Source organism: Numenius arquata, chromosome 9, assembly GCF_964106895.1.
Source record: "Numenius arquata chromosome 9, bNumArq3.hap1.1, whole genome shotgun sequence".
NCBI lineage: Eukaryota > Metazoa > Chordata > Aves > Charadriiformes > Scolopacidae > Numenius > Numenius arquata.
The window spans coordinates 26,553,157-26,571,688 of record NC_133584.1 but is presented as its reverse complement, the minus strand read 5'-3'; the positions used below and the strand labels follow the sequence as shown (position 1 = coordinate 26,571,688).

General features: G+C 38.2%; 1 protein-coding gene across 1 annotated transcript in view; it reads left to right on the top strand.

Moving 5' to 3' along the window:
- Window positions 1-2,619: 2,619 nt before the first annotated feature.
- GIGYF2 (GRB10 interacting GYF protein 2) overlaps window positions 2,620-18,532 on the top strand; it is a 61,948-nt gene continuing 46,035 nt past the window's right edge. The window contains exons 1-4 of the mRNA XM_074153611.1: window positions 2,620-2,660; window positions 5,307-5,436; window positions 7,702-7,797; window positions 12,252-12,360. Coding sequence (XP_074009712.1) covers window positions 2,620-2,660; window positions 5,307-5,436; window positions 7,702-7,797; window positions 12,252-12,360 — 376 coding nt within the window. The remainder of the gene's footprint in view (window positions 2,661-5,306; window positions 5,437-7,701; window positions 7,798-12,251; window positions 12,361-18,532) is intronic.

Sequence of the window (18,532 nt, the reverse complement as noted above, 5' to 3'; positions counted from 1 at the left end):
TTAGCTTTCTTGAGTCTCTTTTTTTTGCTGTCCCTCTGTCGTCCTCCTCAAAAATCATTACCTGTTTCCAGAGTGCCTCCTTTGCAAGGGCTTTCTCTCAGCTTTGTCTGTAGTTTCTTTTTCCTGTATGTTTTATTTCTGGGTAGTGTTGGCTATTAGAGTAAATTCACCTGTTCCACCTACTCAAATCATCTGCAGGTCTGGTTTTATTCTGTTTGTTTGTTTGTTTGTTTTTTTTTCTCCTGTTCAGCTACAGTTTCATCCACGTACAGGTGTCTCGCTTTCAATTCAAAATTCATAGAGTCAGAAGTTCTAGGGAGGAAGTAACTTATCTGGATGCAACACAGAAGAGGAAGCCAGCAAAGAGTTCCCAAAACAAAGTGTGGTGGCCAAAATGAGGGACAAGGAAAGCCATTTTGCAACTCAGTGGGATGAGATTAGCAGGCTTTTGAGCATGCTTGTAAGTACTGAAGGGCTTAGGAGTCTAGTAGAGAAAGATCCACAGTATCCTGAATTTTTGGGAAGGAAACCCAGAGGCTAAGGAGGAGTGGGGCCCAGTGGATCCAAAACTGGTGAACCACTCAATCCTAGGTGGTTTTGGGGGCTTTATCTTTGTATCTAAAGCTTTTCAGTTGTGTTTTCATTGCAGTGTAACATTCAGTGCTGGCCTTTTTAGTATTACTCATACTAAGCTAGCTTTGATGTTAGGAGCTAAAGATCCCGGGTTCCCTGATGATCCACATGGGTTGATTTGAAAGCTCTTCCTCCTCCACACCCCCCCAGCAGAAGGATTACAGGCATTGCAGGAAGGGAAGGGACAGCCATCCAATTAAGGTTACTAGGAATTGTGACGGAGGCTTGTCTCTGCCGCAGCGTGCGCAATGGTTGGCTTGAATTGCCCCACAGTATTTTCACATGTGGCTGCTGTACATTGTCTTTAGGTACCGAACCTTGTAGTCTGATTTGCAGAATGATGAATGGATATACCATGAACATTCTAACGAGCTGTCGGCTGCTTCAAAAAGGCAACCCAAATCAGACCAAAATCATCTCAAACTAGGCCTGTGAGAACAGCTGGGTGTTCTTGTATTAGCTTCTGATGCGTGTAGTGGGGATAATCCCATTTCATTATATAGGGTTATTGTGAAAATAAAAATACTATGATTTGTATAGAAATTATAATGTTAATGTGACGTAGTAAAAATACATGAGCCAAATATTGGCTGGTAGGTTAGCCTACAGGGAGTTGTACAACTGTTTTTAATCTTATGCACAGAAGTTGTGGATAAAATCTGCTCAAGCACTTTTAGTGGTTTTGGGTTTTTTTTTTTGGCATTTTCTAGCTTTCAGGCTGGTGACTTTTTTTTTACTTTAATATCATTACTTCAGTAGCATATATATGAGAAAAACTCTTTGTTTGGTTTTGTCTTTTTCTTCAGTAACTCATGCCGTTTCCTCATCTATCCCCTCATGTGTGCTTTTCTTTTCCATCACCTTTTCATGCAAAGTATGGAGAAACTTATGAAGCTCTGTATTTAGTCATTAGGTCTATTAAGGAGCAGAGTACTGATACGGAAAGCTCCCTCTCTACCATCTGTCTTTATGGGTTCTTGAAGTCTAATCAACCAGTTTCTGTAGGTCATGCTTCAAATCCTTTTGTGTTTGGGCTTTGGCTACAGTGTGTTTGATTATTTTTTTTTTTTTAATAGAAAAACGAAAACAGCTTCCTCTGTAGACTTGGATTTTGCCATTGCTGGAAGGAAAGAGGAGCTGTATTTTCTTACTGCAGAAGACACTTCTCCAGAACTGCCTGGGTTGGATTTGACTCTGATGGAGAAAACTTTATAGCCTTCCCTTAGTCTTGTTCTTTTCCTCCAGTATGGCTTCATCTGCTGTTGTCCATATGTACTTGATATATAGGAACTTGACCCTGACCTTCACTGGTGTCTTCAGGACCTTGGCTAATAGGAATGAAAGTAGCTGAAGTCTGAAGTTGTGCATCTTCTTGCTTAATAAAACCAAGAATGAGAGAAATACTCTATCTGCCTGCAGATCTAGGAGGATCTCACAGCATTGGATGTACCTGATCTTTAGAAGGCTTCTTTTTCAAGAATGAGCAGTGGAAATTTCTTGAATACTCTGCCACTCAACTGGCAAATCTTTCTTGCTGTAATTCTAGTGGGTTTTTTATCCTCTTGTAATGGTCAGGAAGCTGCAATTCTGTTAATTAAGCATTAATGTTCTTACAGAAGAGGATTATGCATCAAATTCTCCATGTTTGGTTGTCTTGTGGTAATCACTGATTTGAAAAGGGACTGTTTGTACAAATTATTTCTTCGGATACCCTGATCCAGTGTCCTTCTTGAGCATTTAAGAGGAATTTAGGGAAGAGATCTTGATGCAGTTACCCCTATATTAGTAAATGAAATAAAAAAAAAAAATAGTAAATTAATTAAAAATTCCACTTAGTCAATTTTTTTCACTTCTTTGCATTACCAGGTGTGCTTTTGTATTGTGAAGAAATTTATGAAGGACTGTATTAATCCAGTTGTTTTCATAGTAAACATTTTTATTTTTCAGGTTCACGCTTTTTAAAAAAGAGGAATAGAACAGGAAAAAATGGCAGCAGAAACTCAGACACTTAACTTTGGGCCTGAATGGTGAGTTTTCTCTGTTTCGTGAGCCTTGGGAACCTGGTGTAAAATTTAAAAGAAACGTTACGAATTTCTGTCCTTTGGGATTGAATTGATTATAAGACTGAATGGGGTATAATGTCTTTGTTGTTCCATACTGCTTCACCTCAGTCCCTGGCCTGTGACTAAAAGCAATATTCTAAATTAATCTTCACCTTGTAAATTGGTTTTGTGTGCGAAATGAGTTGGGTTTCGTGTTATGGTAATACGTAACGTTCACGCTGCTACCAAGTATCTGAGGGAGGAATAACGTTTATGACCTCAGAGGTATACACGAAGTAAGGGAAGAAGACATCTTTCTTGTTTGGTCTTTCCCTGGGGTATGTATTAATAAGGAAGTTCTTAAACAGTTCTTACTGGATGTAAATCTATAGCTAAGCAAGTTCTCCCCCCCACCTCCCAGTATTAAAAGAAAAAAATCTATATGGAATGTGGTATAAGTGTGTGTTTCATGTCATAGTCTCCTGCATGTACGCACTGAAGAGTGTCAGGAGAAAAGAGCTATTGTGTTAAAGGGAACCCATGATGTATAATCTTGTGTCAGCTGTTACTTTTCCAGCTTGTCTGACTTGTATTGTCCTGGCTTTTGCTAAAGAGTAACTGCACAGGTGTGATTATTGTTCAGTATTTTTTTCCAATTTCTTGTTAAAGTGTTGGTGACTGCGATTACAAATGAGAATTCTGGCTGGTGTAGTTTCTGAAGAGTTATGTGATCCTTAAGTGTGTAAATGGGAGTGTGGAGTGGTTATAGGAAATATAATTGCTGCATAGCATGTGGTAAGACTATTACTGGAATAATGTATTTGCTTTTGCTGACACATTTTTAGACACAATGTACAAAAATTGGAGAGTATTCAACAAAGAAATAAGGCATGATTTGTGGCCTGGAAAACAATGAGAGAGCTCAGTCTGTTTTGTTAGATTGAAAGAAGGTTAAAGAATGACTTTATCACTGTCTATAAATACACCCACCAGGCAGATATCTTATGCTGGAGTGCTCTTCGGTGTAAGAGACAGACATGATTAGATTCATCGATGGATGGAAGCCAAAGTTATATTAAAAAAAGAGAAGGGGGAAGGCAACTCTAAAAAAAGCACATATTTTAACAGTAACTTGATTGCTGTGTCATAGTGTGGGGACTTCAGTCTCCATTTAGTTTAAAAACCATGTTAGATTATGTATGAGAGTATATATTATACTTCAGTGTGTTACTACATTTTTTACAGGAATAAAACTCTAATATTTCTATTATTCTTTTGGATTGCAGTATAGTCATGTCTGTCATGTATGGTGTTGTATCACTTAACAGTGAAATTCTCAGTCACGTTTGATCTGGATTGAGCATTGCACTGAGCCATCTAATCCTTTGAATAATACCTCCCCAGGCATTTTTGGTTTGGAAGTGGTAGGTACAGAAACTGCCACTGGGTGGCACCAAACTAAAAAAGTAAGATAAACATTTGACTTGCGAATTACTTTTTCCTTTCTGTTTAAAGAACAATAAAGCGTGCTTCAATAATTAGGTGAAAGGTAGCCTCTGAATCAGTGTTTTAGTTTTGAGCACCTTCCTTTCCGAGGATTTTGCAACTGTTGAGAAGAGCTTTCATTGTTTTACTTGTCTAAGATGCACATCAAGGAGAATGCAGGAATATCGCCTGGGTTTTGACACACACCCTTTTGTAAAATACTCCTCAAACTTAAAAATACAGGATATTTGGATAGCTGAGGAAGTGATTGTGTAGAATGAGACTAATACACCTGAGGAGTGGGAATAATATCATACCACTGTAAGATGTTGTCTCCAAGAAGTTGAGTAGTTTACCCGAGTGGGATGGGACCAAACTTAATACTATATTTATCTGTTACTGTAAATTAGATTACTACTTGAAATGTCCCTGAAGTAAAGTGTGGTTATATTTTGTACATTGTTTTTTATTGAGACACTAAGTTAAATGATGTATATGCTTGCTGAAAAATGCCATTAATTTTAAGTTCTGGAAAAGGAATTAGGAGTAGAGTAGGATTCCAGAGACACAAGAAGAAAGCCCATCACAAAATTTATTGTCCTATTTTGTTTGTTAAACTTTGCAAAAGATCTGAATAAACTTTTTTCCTTAATGTTTGCTGCACTGTCCCTAGTGAAGTAAGAATTTTTCTTGTCAAAAAGAAGCTGTTGTCATTAATACATATGGAAGACTTAACACTGAATTTTGTGCAGTCATTATAAATAGCTTAGTCAAGGCTTTAGAGGTGTAGCCAGCTTTCTATATAGTCAACATAAGTGTTCTCCAGGGGATGAGCTGAATTCCTTGATGTGCTCATGGGAATTATTTTTTTTCTTTATTTCTCCTGTCTATATGAAAAATGAGGGAAGCTCTTTCACTCTTGTTGAAGCACCAAGTTTTAGAGTTTTGAAGTTAGACTTAATGTCTTTCCTTTACTTTCAGTACTGTATTTATTTCACAGAATCACAGACGATATGGGGTTGGAAGGGACCTCTGGAGATCATAATTTCATTTGTGTCAAATCTGTAAATGTGCAGAGGGGTGATAGCATAAGTGAAGATACACTCTCCTCAATTCAGTTTTAATTGCTTTTCTGCTTTATTTTAGGCTGCGAGCTTTGTCTAGTGGCGGGAGCGTGACATCCCCTCCTCTGTCTCCGGCTTTGCCAAAGTACAAACTAGCAGACTATCGCTATGGGAGAGAAGAAATGTTGGCACTTTTTCTAAAGGATAATAAGGTGAGCAGGAAGAGGAAGAAGGCCTGATGTGTGTATTCCTAACAACAGTCTTGCGATTGGAATAGTTACTTGTATTTTGTGATTACGGACAAAGAAATTGTGTATCCCTTGGCAAAGAACTGAAGAGGTCTGATTGTGGCACTTGTGTGTGTGTGCTAATTTGATCCCACTCTTACTGCATTCATTATGTTTGATTCTTGTTGCCACTTTAGGGGCAACGTCCTGTATCCTCCGAGCACAAAAATCCCCACCTCATTGCCATATTCAGTCCCACTGCCACAGATGACTGAGGATTAAAGTCTTCTTGCAGCTGTGCAGATTTGCTTGCCTCAGTAGGATTTTGTTTCATATAGTGTAAAATAGTTATTTTACACTTGATTCAGCTTGAAAGTTGGGCAATAAATCATATTAGCAGATCATTTAAAAAAAGGCAAGAGCTCCCCACTTCTCCTGGCTGAAGGCAGCTCACTTCAGTAGGTGACCAGCCCAATGAGAGCAGTCCTCAAGTAGTTTGCTTCTCTGTGACTCAGGACACAAGTACAATCTAGCACATATGATACAGAGGAGCAGTGTAGAAAGGCAAGAACGGCCCTCTGGTTTAATTTCAAATGAAAGTTCTCAGTGATACAAAAATCACATTTCAGAGAGCGTTTCAGGCAAATGATTCATACATTCTGCATCTGTAAACATCAGGTTTTCATGCAGATGCTGACAGAGGTTGGTTTATTGTTGCAACAGGCACATAATGACTTGGAAGTCTGAGTCCCTCCAAGAGCCTTACCTTCGAATCAGGGAGGGACTGCAAGAAATTATGTCAGGTTGTGCCTTTAGCTTTCCATATAGTTGTGCACATGTACCTCCATGTTCTTACCCTACTGTGACTGTGCTGACATTTTCATACGGTGCTGGGAGCCCTGCATTGCTTATAAGCGTGTTCAAGGGCACTGAATGTCAGATTTTTTTTCAAAAGCTGTTAAGTGTGTTATAGCTTAAAGCCATGCTTTAACGTGCAGAATTATCTTGCTCTACTTCGAGAAGCTGCGGTTTAAACCTTGATGTTATGCTTGAATAAGTCAGCTTGTCAGAGGTCATTGTTTTTTGCAATTTGTGTGTGCTATATCAGATGATGCTAAGACCCTACAGTTAAGACTGATTCAGAACAACCTATTAATACCCTGTTCTACAGGAAGCTCTCCAATGGTTATGAATGGTCCAAAAGAATATTTTCTCCCTCTGTTTGCCAGAAGGGCATTATTATTAGACTATGTCTTGCTTTTTATATGCACATGTTTCCATGGTGTTGAGTAATTCTAGTTACTGAGACTACTCTTCACACGGTTTCTAGTCAACTACTAGATGCAATGTTTTTCAGCTGTGTTTTGTACCCTAGTACTTTTTCACTGTGTCATCTGCAATCTTTGCTGGCTGAAGATTAGGCAAAGTTGCATCTCTGATTAAAAGATACTCTGATTGAAAGCAGGAAGACTTCTGCTAGTGAATACCCAAATGAAAAAATAAAACCCTAGGTTGCTTTGCTTCAGTGAAAATTGGGAGAAGTCTTTATCTCTAGTATTGTGAACTAGGTATTTTTGGAAGACTTCTCTGTTGGCATAATTAGAACTCACTTGGCTGTAATTGCAGCTTCTTGTCCCTATGCTCAAGGTCACATCTGCTGATGGAGCTTCCATCTGATGGTGGACTGATAAAAAAGTAGTGATAAAATTTATTTCGATTTAAAACATCGGTGTACTCTACTTAATACATCCATACCTATAGTTTTGCTTTTTTTGTTGTTTTACTCCCCTTGGTGGTAAATTGGAAAAGCTGACTTCAAATCAAATACAACCTCTGTGCTATATATGGTAGTTTTGTTAATATATAAATAAAAATCTGGCTCTAAAAGTGCATTGAAGTTAAAGCAATACTTTTTTGATTTACCAAATGAAATTTCACTTGGTTCAGATTGGAGCTGCAGTGGTGTGGAAGTTTGAATTCTGATGTGTATGATCCTGATATTTTATGTATTACAGTTGTGGGTGGTGGATGCTTTGGATGTTTTGTCTATAAGATTTTTGTTTTCTGGGGGGTGTAATTTTGCAGTGGAGTTACACCCACCCCCAATAAATGTTATTGGAAGTACTAGTGTACTGGGTAGATGTAGGCAGAGTTGGCAGGATAAAATTTTTTTGTAAATCAAAGTATGTGGCATCATCCCTGAAATGGAAATACTTGAGTATATTTGTATGCTATTTTCCTTTCACACAGATACCTTCAGACCTTCTGGATAAGGAGTTTCTGCCTATTTTACAAGAGGAGCCCCTGCCACCACTGGCACTTGTACCTTTTACAGAAGAAGAACAGGTTTGTATCATTTGTTTTTTTTTTTTTCTTTTTAAAAAAAAAACCCGACACCTTTAGATTATAATTTGTGTAAAGGCAAAATAAACAGTATGTCTCTATTGAAAACATAAAATTTAAGGTCAGTAGGTGTCAGGGAAAGAAATTATGAAAGCATGCCGTGTTAGCATAAAGTTTAAATTCCGTTCATGCTCAATTATCATCTTAAATTTGAACAAATATTTTTCATACAATGTTGTGTTGATGGCAGACAGTCAACTTGTTAAATCCAGGATCATCTTCTGGGAAGTATTACCTATTTTTTTAAATACACAGTATTTTCAGATCAGTGAAAATTCTTGTGCCCTTTTTGGACCACCTTTGCTGCTGTAATAGAAGTGTCTAGGTCCTGTAACTGTAGTTTTATAGTCTTTGGAGAAGCGTTGAAGTTTTTTTGACTGTTAACATTTCTTAGGAAGGAGCAGTAGTCTGAATTACTTTGTATGGTAAGCAGTTGCTTGATTATTCTCCTGTTTGGTCTCCATAGGTATGTAATTAATCGGTGGAAAAGATAAGAGTGAGAGCAGGTAGTCCACAAAAATTCCATTTCAAGGGTGACTGATCTGAGTACTCTGAAAGCCCTTGCTTTTAATTCGATTTCTAGCAGGGAAAATTGTCTGGCCCCCCTCTGGATAAATGCCTCTGACTTCTGACTCTGAATTGATTCCTTCTTTATGGCTGTTAGAACTTCTGATCTTGCAGTTGCTCTTTGGTTTGTCATGTTTCTTAGCACTTTCCTTACTTGAGAATATTGTGGTTTGACTTTTTTTTTTTCTTTTCTAAAAGAGAGACGAGTATTTTTACTGACTTGAGTGTAATTTGATTTTTGCAGGGCTGGGGAGTATTAGTTTTTTAAGATTTCAGAGCATCCTCCTTCCTTTGTCTCAGGCTATTGTATTCTTGAATTTTTCATCATCTTTTTGTGCCTGTATATTCTGGCATATCCTCTTCACCTCTTCTGGAGTTCCTTCCTTTTCGGAGTTGACTCATATTTTTTGTCTTTTTTAGGATGCTATCCTTTGACATAAGATACTAATAGTTTAGTTTTTAATCAGCAGTTGTATTTAAGTTCACATCAATACACTGTAGGCACTTCATGTCATGGTCTTAAAAGCAATGGAGATTGAGAATATGCTTCTATGGGAAATCTTAGCCATTCTCTGGTGGGAACAGGAGGGATTCAGGCAACAAGCCCAGGAAATGGTCAGTCAGACATACAGTAGCACACCAAAATATTGAACCTCAGTGTTAAATATCTTTGGACATAAATTTTTGCTGATGCATAGTGGAGTCCTTCAGAGAGTAAACCACAAGCCTTTTATGGTTAAAAGGGATGTTGGCTTCTGGTGATTGTCAAAATACTCTCCAAGAGGAATAGTAACAGTTTAGGGCTATGATACTGAAAATGTGCTGAGTAGCCTCTGGGTATGGTTGAGATGGTAAGTGCTGCTGAGCTTCAGGGGTAGGTGGCCCTCTGCTGCAGTGCCCAGTATTTCATCGGTCTTGAAAACTTCCGAGGAGTTGGTGTATACTCTGTCACTGTTTTCTCCGGCTCCTTTTCACTTGTAATCATACAGGAGTCTTCATGGTCAGTTGAACAGTTCTCTACAATCTCCACAAAAATCTTACTCTGAAAGAAGAGGTCCGTATTCCCTTTTTTAAAAAGTCTTTCCTTTAATGCTTTCTGGGGACCCAGAGGATGTGAACAATCCGTTTTTCTCATCTGAAGATCTTTTTTTTTCCCCTTCATGACTGATTTGAGATACCAAAGGAATGGCAGAAATTCCTGGTGTTTGTTTCCCATGACATAATAACATCATTCATCATCAATAATCACACTCAGAAGTTATTTTGGGGTGAATGTTAATGGCTTTGCTGCTAGTTGTGGTTCAGGAAAGCTCTTTCACTTAAGGTTGATAAAGTAGTTCAAAACACTTTTGTGCTCCCTCAGTGGATACTGTAGGTAGTATTATTCTCTCAGGACTTGAGGGATGGAGATTTGGGAGTCCTGTAGAGAACAGGCTGATCAGAACACATGTAATTTCGGGTAATGTTCAGTTGAAGCTGAACCCATCAGATTTACTCTGGCGTTGGATTCAGAGCAATTCTTGCTTGCAAACTTGAGACTTATGCACTTGATAGAATTGTCATCGTATGTGTAGTATGTGCCCAGGAAGAACTTGTCTGATCTCTCTCAAGATGTTTTAAAGATTAGTTATCTAGAGGCATATGATTTAAGCTTACATTTTAGTCCTGTGAAATTTAAATAGTCAGATACTTTTGGCTCTGGTATTCCCTATTACAGGACATGGATATACTTTGGACAGAATTGCTGGTTCTTTTTATCTATCTTAAGTAGAATGTCACTTTCCTGGTGATAAGGATGCTGAGCTAACCTGGAGCTCCACTGATTCACCTTGTATTAAGTTTTATTATGACATAGATTTGTCGAAGATCTGTTTTCAGGGAACTGTCTTTTGAAGAAAAGGAGGTTTCTGCAGATATAGCTTTAACAGAGGTTTCTACCACCGACCACTGGCAATATGCAGCATATGTTCCTTTGCCATTTTTCCCCCCAGTTACTCCTATTTGCACTAGGAAAGAATTCAGTTGTCTTAATCTTACCTGCTTGTGGAGTAAGGGAGTCTCAAGCTCTTGTTGAATATAATGGAGGGGTTTTTGTGTCTTCATTGGTTACATTTCTGATGTCTGTTTCATGGGACATCTTCCATTTGCTACTAAAGAATTAATTGAGACATTGTTTTGGTGCAGCTTTGTTCCTTGCTATGCATTGTGAGGGACAGACGCTGAAGTAATATACTAATCAATAGTATGGTGTTTTTTGCTTAATTGACTTCACTTTTTTTGTTATTTTTGTGATTTTACCATGTGGATTATTATCACTATGGATGTTACAAGGATTACATCTTCACCACAGCAAGCTCTACAGAGGGAAGGTAGAATTTCTTTAGAGTTTAAGCAGAGAAGTAAAAAAAAAAAAAACAACCGGAAAAGGCAGTGAGATTACTATTTTGTTCTTATTGGAAAAATAAGGCATCAAAAACTAAGGAATCTCCTATGCAAGATGATTAATTTGATCAATAGCCTAAAATTATTTCTGTAGTAAAATATTTCACCACTTTACCAAAAAACCCAGAAGTATCCACAGCAGGAAAGCTGGTGATCTGCTTAGAGGCAAATGGAGGAGGTTCATTTTGACTTGTTGAAGTGGTTGCTTTAAATTTTAAGAGGTAACTAGGAAAATAAAATCAGATTTACTGGAGGCTGACCTTGCTATTCCACCATGCATGGCTGGATTCCCCCCATTCCTCCCAAAGTCTATTTACTTAGGAATTCTCTCTTGAAGGGGATCTACTTTATAGGAAGAACATATCAAGCAGTTAGGCTTGTTTCTGAATTGGGTTAAGACTCCTTCAGATTTCTGTTGACTTTGATGTTAGCATTTAGACTTTAAATAGTATATAATTGCTTGTCTCATTGTTCTCTGAAGATCTTCAAAGTCTTAGTAATTCAGATGAGATAGTGTAAGGAATTTGCCACCTTTTAAGTTCCTATCAAGACACCTGACGTAACAGATGTCTAGAGTCCTTTGCTTTCTAATTATTTAAAACTTGCTTTCAGAAAGTGTGTGTGAATTCAGGTTTGCTTGTTAAGATTTCTGAACATGCTCCTGAATTCTTTGGCCCAGTTTTCTAATTCTTTGTTGGAAATGAATGTGACTGGAGTTCGTTATGATTATCCATTCTTTATCGAAATAGCTTTTTCTTTAGCAGTTATTTCGTATTAAAGTTGAATTTTACTGGTGCTTTTTGTCTTACTAAAATGAGTATCACTTAAATTTTAGAAGTCTTAAATATACTTAGTTTTGCCCAAAGCATGTTACTCCTATGATACGTTTAGAGAAAAAAACCCCAACTTATTTCTGCAAAGGAGACTAACAGAATAAAATTGAATAAAATTGAATAAAATTATATTTACTGGTCTTGACATGTTCCTGCTTTGAAGTAAGTTTAGAATTGGCATTAATTAATGGTGTCAGGTATAGGCAGGTGCCAATCTCTTTTTGCAACTGAATGGCTGTGGTTAAAGCTGCTGATGTTCTAACCACTTCTGTGCTTCAATCATCTGATAAAGGAGTAGGTGCTCACCTGCTGCCTTTAGAGCATGGAAATTTCACGTAAGTGACTTGGAAGTGCTAATGTTGACCAAGATCCTTTTATGGAGTGGTTCACCTACTCATGTTGTCAAGGAAGCCTTTTCCTTGTTAGTATTAGTCAATTGTAGAGAATCTCTAATGAACATAAGGAAAGCAGACCTGGTATTAAGCTAAATTTAGGATATGGTGTTTTGTTTTGTTTTAATAGAATCTCACCTTGGTTCTTTCTTCTTCTTGGCAGAGAAATTTCTCGATGTCTGTAAACAGTGCTGCTGTCCTGCGGTTGACGGGACGTGGAGGAGGAACGGTGGTAGGGGCTCCTCGAGGTCGAAGTTCCTCTAGAGGTCGAGGTGAGCTTTTAGTGGGGTGTGCTGCAATGTGTGAAGGTGATCCAGGTTAAAGCTTCTGAAAGATGTTAAATGGAGCTTGGTTATAGCAGATTTTCTCATGCCCAGCTTCTTTTCCCTTAAGGCTTTGAAACCTTTCCAATAAGATACTGTTCCAGAATGAATATTGCATTTAGCGATCGTTCTGCTTGCTTTAGTGCGCATCTGGTACCTGTGTTATGTGTCTTCGTCAGATTGGTGGGTTTGGAAAGCAAAAGGAAAAGTAGTTTTGAGTTGGGATAGGAAACTGTTTTGTTCAGAATTATTAATAGTAACTTTAATAAAGGTATAAAACAAATTTATAGGAAAGGGGGAGAAGAATCTGCAAATGTATTTAAAACATTAAGATTGTATTCAGTGGTGTTCAGTGTTCTGAAAAGTCATTTTTATTTATTAACATCCTGAGAATAAACAGGAGAAGGTTAATGGAAAGACATAATTGGATTTGGGAGAAATTTGAGTGTTGCCAATTCTAGTGCATATATATATAGTCAATATATATATATAGTCAATGTCTCACCCTGGATCACTTCAAACATTTGCAAATTAATTGAGAAAGTGTCCTCAAGCTGTATCGTTGGATTCAAAACAAACTGTTAAATCCAGGATTTATCTTAGCAGTTCCCTTTCAATGTACATACTGCTGTGAACACTATTTGGGGGTGTTTATATATTAATATAATGGGTTACATTTAAAATAATAAGAAACTAATAACTTGGAAGTATCATCAGGAGTAATTAAACATGTAATCTCTGCAGGTGTTTAGGTGAGGTTTCTCTTAGGGTCCTTTCTAATTTAATTCTAAATGTCCTTAACTGGTGATATTTTCAGTAACATCTTCAGAAACCACTTCCGTACATAATTAAATGCTTGACCTGAATTTTGCTTTGACTTAATTTGTTCTCTTGTTGGTTTGTTCTCATTCCTTAATCCTGCTTTCCTCTTGGTTTACATCTTTCAAACATTTGTAGATTGTCATCTGTCCTCTTGTGGTTGCTTCTCGGCTAAGGCATATACATTTAAACTTCTGCAAGGCTGTCTCTGGATTTCCCTGTACCTTTCCCTTCTTTATTTATCATAGTCTTTGCCCAAATGCTCAGGGCTTAATTAAAAAAAAAAGTATGTGCACATATATAGATGTGGGGTGAGACTGTTTTTTATATATACCTTGTTATATTTTTGTTGTATGTTTGAAAGCTGTTGCTTTTTTGTGATGTGCTTTTAATGTGTGTATCTGCATTTCTACCATCCGTGTTTCTGTTTTGCTAGGAATATGTGTATTAGCTATTTTTTTTCTAGATGTATTAAGGCTTAATTCTGCAAATGAGACGAATGCTGCTTAAAATTTGGTGATTTAAGATCATATGACCACTAGTGTGCTCTCTAGTTTCAATCTCAAAGGTACCTTGACCATTTCTAATCTGCCAAACCCTTTCTTTTTCTTTCTTTCGTCAAATTTTCCTTTTTTTTTTTTTTTTTGCTGCACCATGAACAATGAATGTCATCCATATGCAGTGAGCAGTGGGTTGCTTTTTAATTGCCCCCACTAGTTTCAATGAAGTCATAGGGTTAAATGTGGCAAAATATGGCTTCTAAGCCAGTAATTCTATTATTGAATCTATTTGTATGCATGGAAATTTTGTTTGGCAGTAAAGTTTGATTCATTACACTTCAGTGGATGGAACTTATAATTTATGCAGTATTATTAAGACTGTTTGAAAGCTTCTACTGCATATATTCCTGTTTTTTCATACTTCATTTTTGAGATGCTAAAAAATATTAGCTCAAGAACATTGTTGCAAAGTTCATCTTTTTCATCCTATTTTTGTTTTCATCCTCATTTGATCTTTTTCTCCTAATTTGTATGAATTGCTATATGCGGTGCTTGTTAGGCTACTCTGTTGTTCTTATCTTCTGCTAAGCTGTAAAGGACTCATTTCTCCACCTGACTGTCTTCATTTTTCATTCTTGTTACAGTTTGAAATTGCAAGTTACAGAGCTTTCTCTCTTTCACTGATCCTGGTTGCTACTTGTTTCTTCCAGTCTTCCCCTTTTCTTCTCATAAACAGTCTTGGACTTAAGCCATGATGAGTCTTCACAAAGTTTCTTACTTCTCAGGAAACAAATTAGGGCTTCCGCCAGGACAAAATTGTAGACTTTTCATAATTATACATGCGATGTTCTTGTAATTAAAGACTTTGTTTCAAATAGTTATTTGTGAGAAGCTCAGCATAGGACTGTTGACATCTAACTTAGAAAAGTAACACTTTCCAACACTTTCTAACTTAGAAAAGTAACTTTCCAACAACTTACAGCTTTAAATGCAGTTCTATTTTTTCAAGTTACAGTGAAAAGGACTTGGAATTTCTTTGGAGTTTGTTCACTAAATGAGCTGCTTCACTTAATAGTTGGAAAACGTTTTTCTTTATTGCCTTGCAAAATTGCCCGCGTTCAAAAAGTTATCTGGTGTTTTTCATGAACTTTACATCATTGTATGCAATGAAGCTGCTGCTGGTCAAATGCAGATTTCAACTTTACCAAAACAAGCTTACTGTCTCGAAGTGACTTGCACAACAGTAACTTCAGGGAAGAATTTGCATGTACAATTAGATTTGTTAATTAAGTTCCCTAACTGAGGCACAACTCACAGAATTGTGTTCCAGCATTTGGAAGCGTGAGAGGGGATCTGTGACAGACTGGCAAAGGGAAGAACGGATAAACTGCTGGTAAAGGAAGGTTATTGTTAGAACTCTAAATGTGACTTCCCTTATCAGTATTTAAAACTACAATGTAACACTCAGTAAATGTTTTCTCAATAGTCACCACAAGTCTTACAACGATTACATTTAGCTGATGTGAAAATTATTAGTGTGGAAGTTGGTTTTGATTTTTGTTTAAAATGTTTTATGTCTTTGTGCTGAAATACAACTTTATGTTAAACATTTGCAGTGTGCAACTGCCATCGCTAATACTGTATGTGTCTTGTATGGAGACATAAATCCGAAACACTTTGTTTAGTTCTGAAGTTATATTCTCTAAAGAAACCAAGTACTTGCACGTGACCTTTTTTCTAATTGACTTGTTTTCCTGGGAGCTCCCTGTGGTGTGCAGTTAAGCCCTGTGCTTTGTGCTGGCGGGACTGGAATGTCAACATTCACGAATAAGAGCCTCATACGAGGAGAGATTTAAATAGTCCCTGGAATGGGCTGTAAGCTTACAGACACCTTGTTTTATAGCTGTTCTCATTTTTGGTTAAGACCCTTATGAAGGGTACTGTGCTTCCCATTAGAACTCTTTCTCCTCCCACTCTTTCCCCCTTGAAATCTGTCTTTTCTGCTGTTGGAAAGTAAGTGATGTGAAAGTGGAAAGTTCTCATACCTAAACTGCAGTAGTAGAACTATAACCATCGTGCACTTCCCAGACAGTAGTGTGACTGCAGTTGTAGATCCTACACTCCAGTCATGCTGTAATTTCAAGAATTTACACGTTGTATTGTGTTGAGGGTATTTTTTGTAATGACAATTAGAATGACAGTGTGTGCTACTTCTTGCCCTCTTGCTTGTGTCTTGTACTTTTTACTTAAATTCAAACTTGTCTGTTTTTCTGGTTAGAGACTTTTGGTTGTTGTGATTACAGTATCCAGTGGTTTGAGATCCTCATTCTGAGGTTTTTAAGGTATTACTGAAATACAAATGACACAGCTGCTCCCATTCAATTCTTAAATGAAAGAGTTTATTGACATCCATTGACTTTGCATTCAATACTTTGTGCAACATCTTTCTTTTTTTTGGAAGTGGTATTCTATTTAAAATAAGCACATTGTTCTAAACTTATTAGCCTCAAAAAAAGCCAAGAAGTGCAGAAACAGAATGGTGAACAGTGTGCTTAAATGTGCAGTTTAAATCTGCAAGCATTTTTCATGTGTTTTGTTATCCCTATTAGCTGTGTACCCTTGTGCACTTTCAGGTCCAACTCCTCTATGTAATACTTGCTGAATAACTGACTGTGTACACCACAGTTTCCCTTAACTATCTACTTACGTTCTGTAGCTTGGAAGGATCTGTTTTAATGCAGTATGCTTCTCCCGCAGTGCTATACTTGGTTTCTGCGGGAGTTGCACGTGTACTTCTGCAGGGAACTGTTGAATGGGCACATCCCATTCACATCCCCAAATCCCCACATTAGGCCCCACCTTGAGTGCTGTGTCCAGTTTTGGGCCCCTTCCCACAAAAAAGACATTGAGGTGCTGGAGTGGGTCCAGGGAAGGGCAATGGAGCTGGTGAGGGGTCTGGAGATACAAGTCTTGTGAGAAGAGGCTGAGGGAGCTGGGGGTGTTCAGCCTGGAGAAAAGGAGGCTGAGGGGGGACCCCATCGCTCCCTACAACTCCCTGAAAGGAGGATGTAGAGAGGTGGGGGTCAGTCTCTTCTCCCAAGTCACAGGCGATAGGACAAGAGGAAATGGCCTCAAGTTGCACCAGGGGAGGTTCAGATTGGATACTAGGAAAAATTTTGATATGGAATGGGCTGCCCAGGGAAGTGGTTGAGGTACCATCCCTGGAGGTATTTAAAAGATGGGTTGACATAGTGCTTAGTGACATGGTTCAGTGATGGTTTTTATCAGGGTTAGGTTGATGGTTGGACTAGATGATCTTAAAGGTCCCTTCCAACCTAGGCAATTCTGTGATTCTATGATCCTTGACCATGTGCTTTGGGGAGTGCACTGAAGGAGGGTGGCAACACAACCAGAGCAAAGTTGGCTTTACTAGGTCCTGTCTGGTACTGTGTGGTGTCAGTACACCTGGGACCTGAGTACCATGGCCCTTCAGGCAGCTGTAATCTGAATTGCTGAGATTGTTTGGATCTTTTGTAAGGATATCTTTTAATTCAGACCATTTCGGTGGCTGAGCGCAACTGAAATACTGATGAACCATGACGTAGAGGGGGTGAGTGGAGAGAGGTTTCTCAGGCTGTTGTTTCACATACTTGTAAAGCTGCCATAAGACATGCTGCTGTTAAAACAACTCTGATTCTGTTCTTTACACAGGACATTTGCTTTATTTGCTGATGAAATCTCCCATATCACCAGCCTTCTGGCTCTGCTACTTGTGTGTCTGCTATCAGTAATCAGTGTGCTTGCTCAAGCTGCAAGGGGAGCACTACAAATGTTGCTGTCACTCACTGTAAAAAACAGAAAAGGACAACCGGTTTTGTTTCTGTTGGAAACGTATATGCAACTTTCCACCTCCACTACCTCAGAGACAGGAGATGAGTCAGTGCCTTCATTCTGTTTTGACTCTGCCTGCCCGTGGCTTTCTCTTGTGAGCTGCTTTTGTGGTGTTATCTCCTGTGAGAGGAAGGAAGAAAGCTTTCCTGTAGTTGAAGAAACTAGGCAAAGATTGCCATTGCATGAGATGCTTAAACTTGCCTGGGCTTTATTTGTGAAAATCAACAGCTTGGAGTCCTTTTCCAGGATCTTAGGAGACTCACAATGCCTTAACTGAATAAACATTGTGCTAGTTTTGATGTTGTATGACAGCTTTACAGTTTCTTTCCTTTGCAACTTATTTTGAACTCGTGACTATGGTCAACTTTCTAGTATTGGACTTCCCATAGTGAAGGTATTCGTGTTTCTAGTACAGTCGTGGGTCTGATAATAACCTCTCCCTTGCCTTGAGTGCTCAGTCAGCTCCTCTGACTGCACCTGAGTGTTAAGAACTGCTTTGCTGAATCAGGCAAGGGCTCCTTTAACTCGGTGTGTCTCTAGCCACAGCCAAAAGAAGATATCTTGGCAAGAGAATAAGGACTGTGTAAGAATACAAAGGTGAAGAAGCATCACGTATATGCTCAGCTTCCAGACATTTGCAGCTCGGTGCAGTTCCTGAAACAGTTGTGGTCTCTGTGTTTAGTAAATTCAGTGTTATTTGTCTTTTATGAGTTTGTCCAGTCTCCATCTGAACTTAAGCATCCCCAAAACTCAGTGGTAAGGAAGTCTGCATCTCTGTGAAAAGGAGGTCAGCCACTGAACCACTTTGGTGGTAGCAACAGGATAGTTTTGTCTAAAGAGGATGTTTAAATCCCATTTCTGAAGTAGAAGGAGAAATTGTACAGACATTACTTTTATGTGGCTTCCTCATA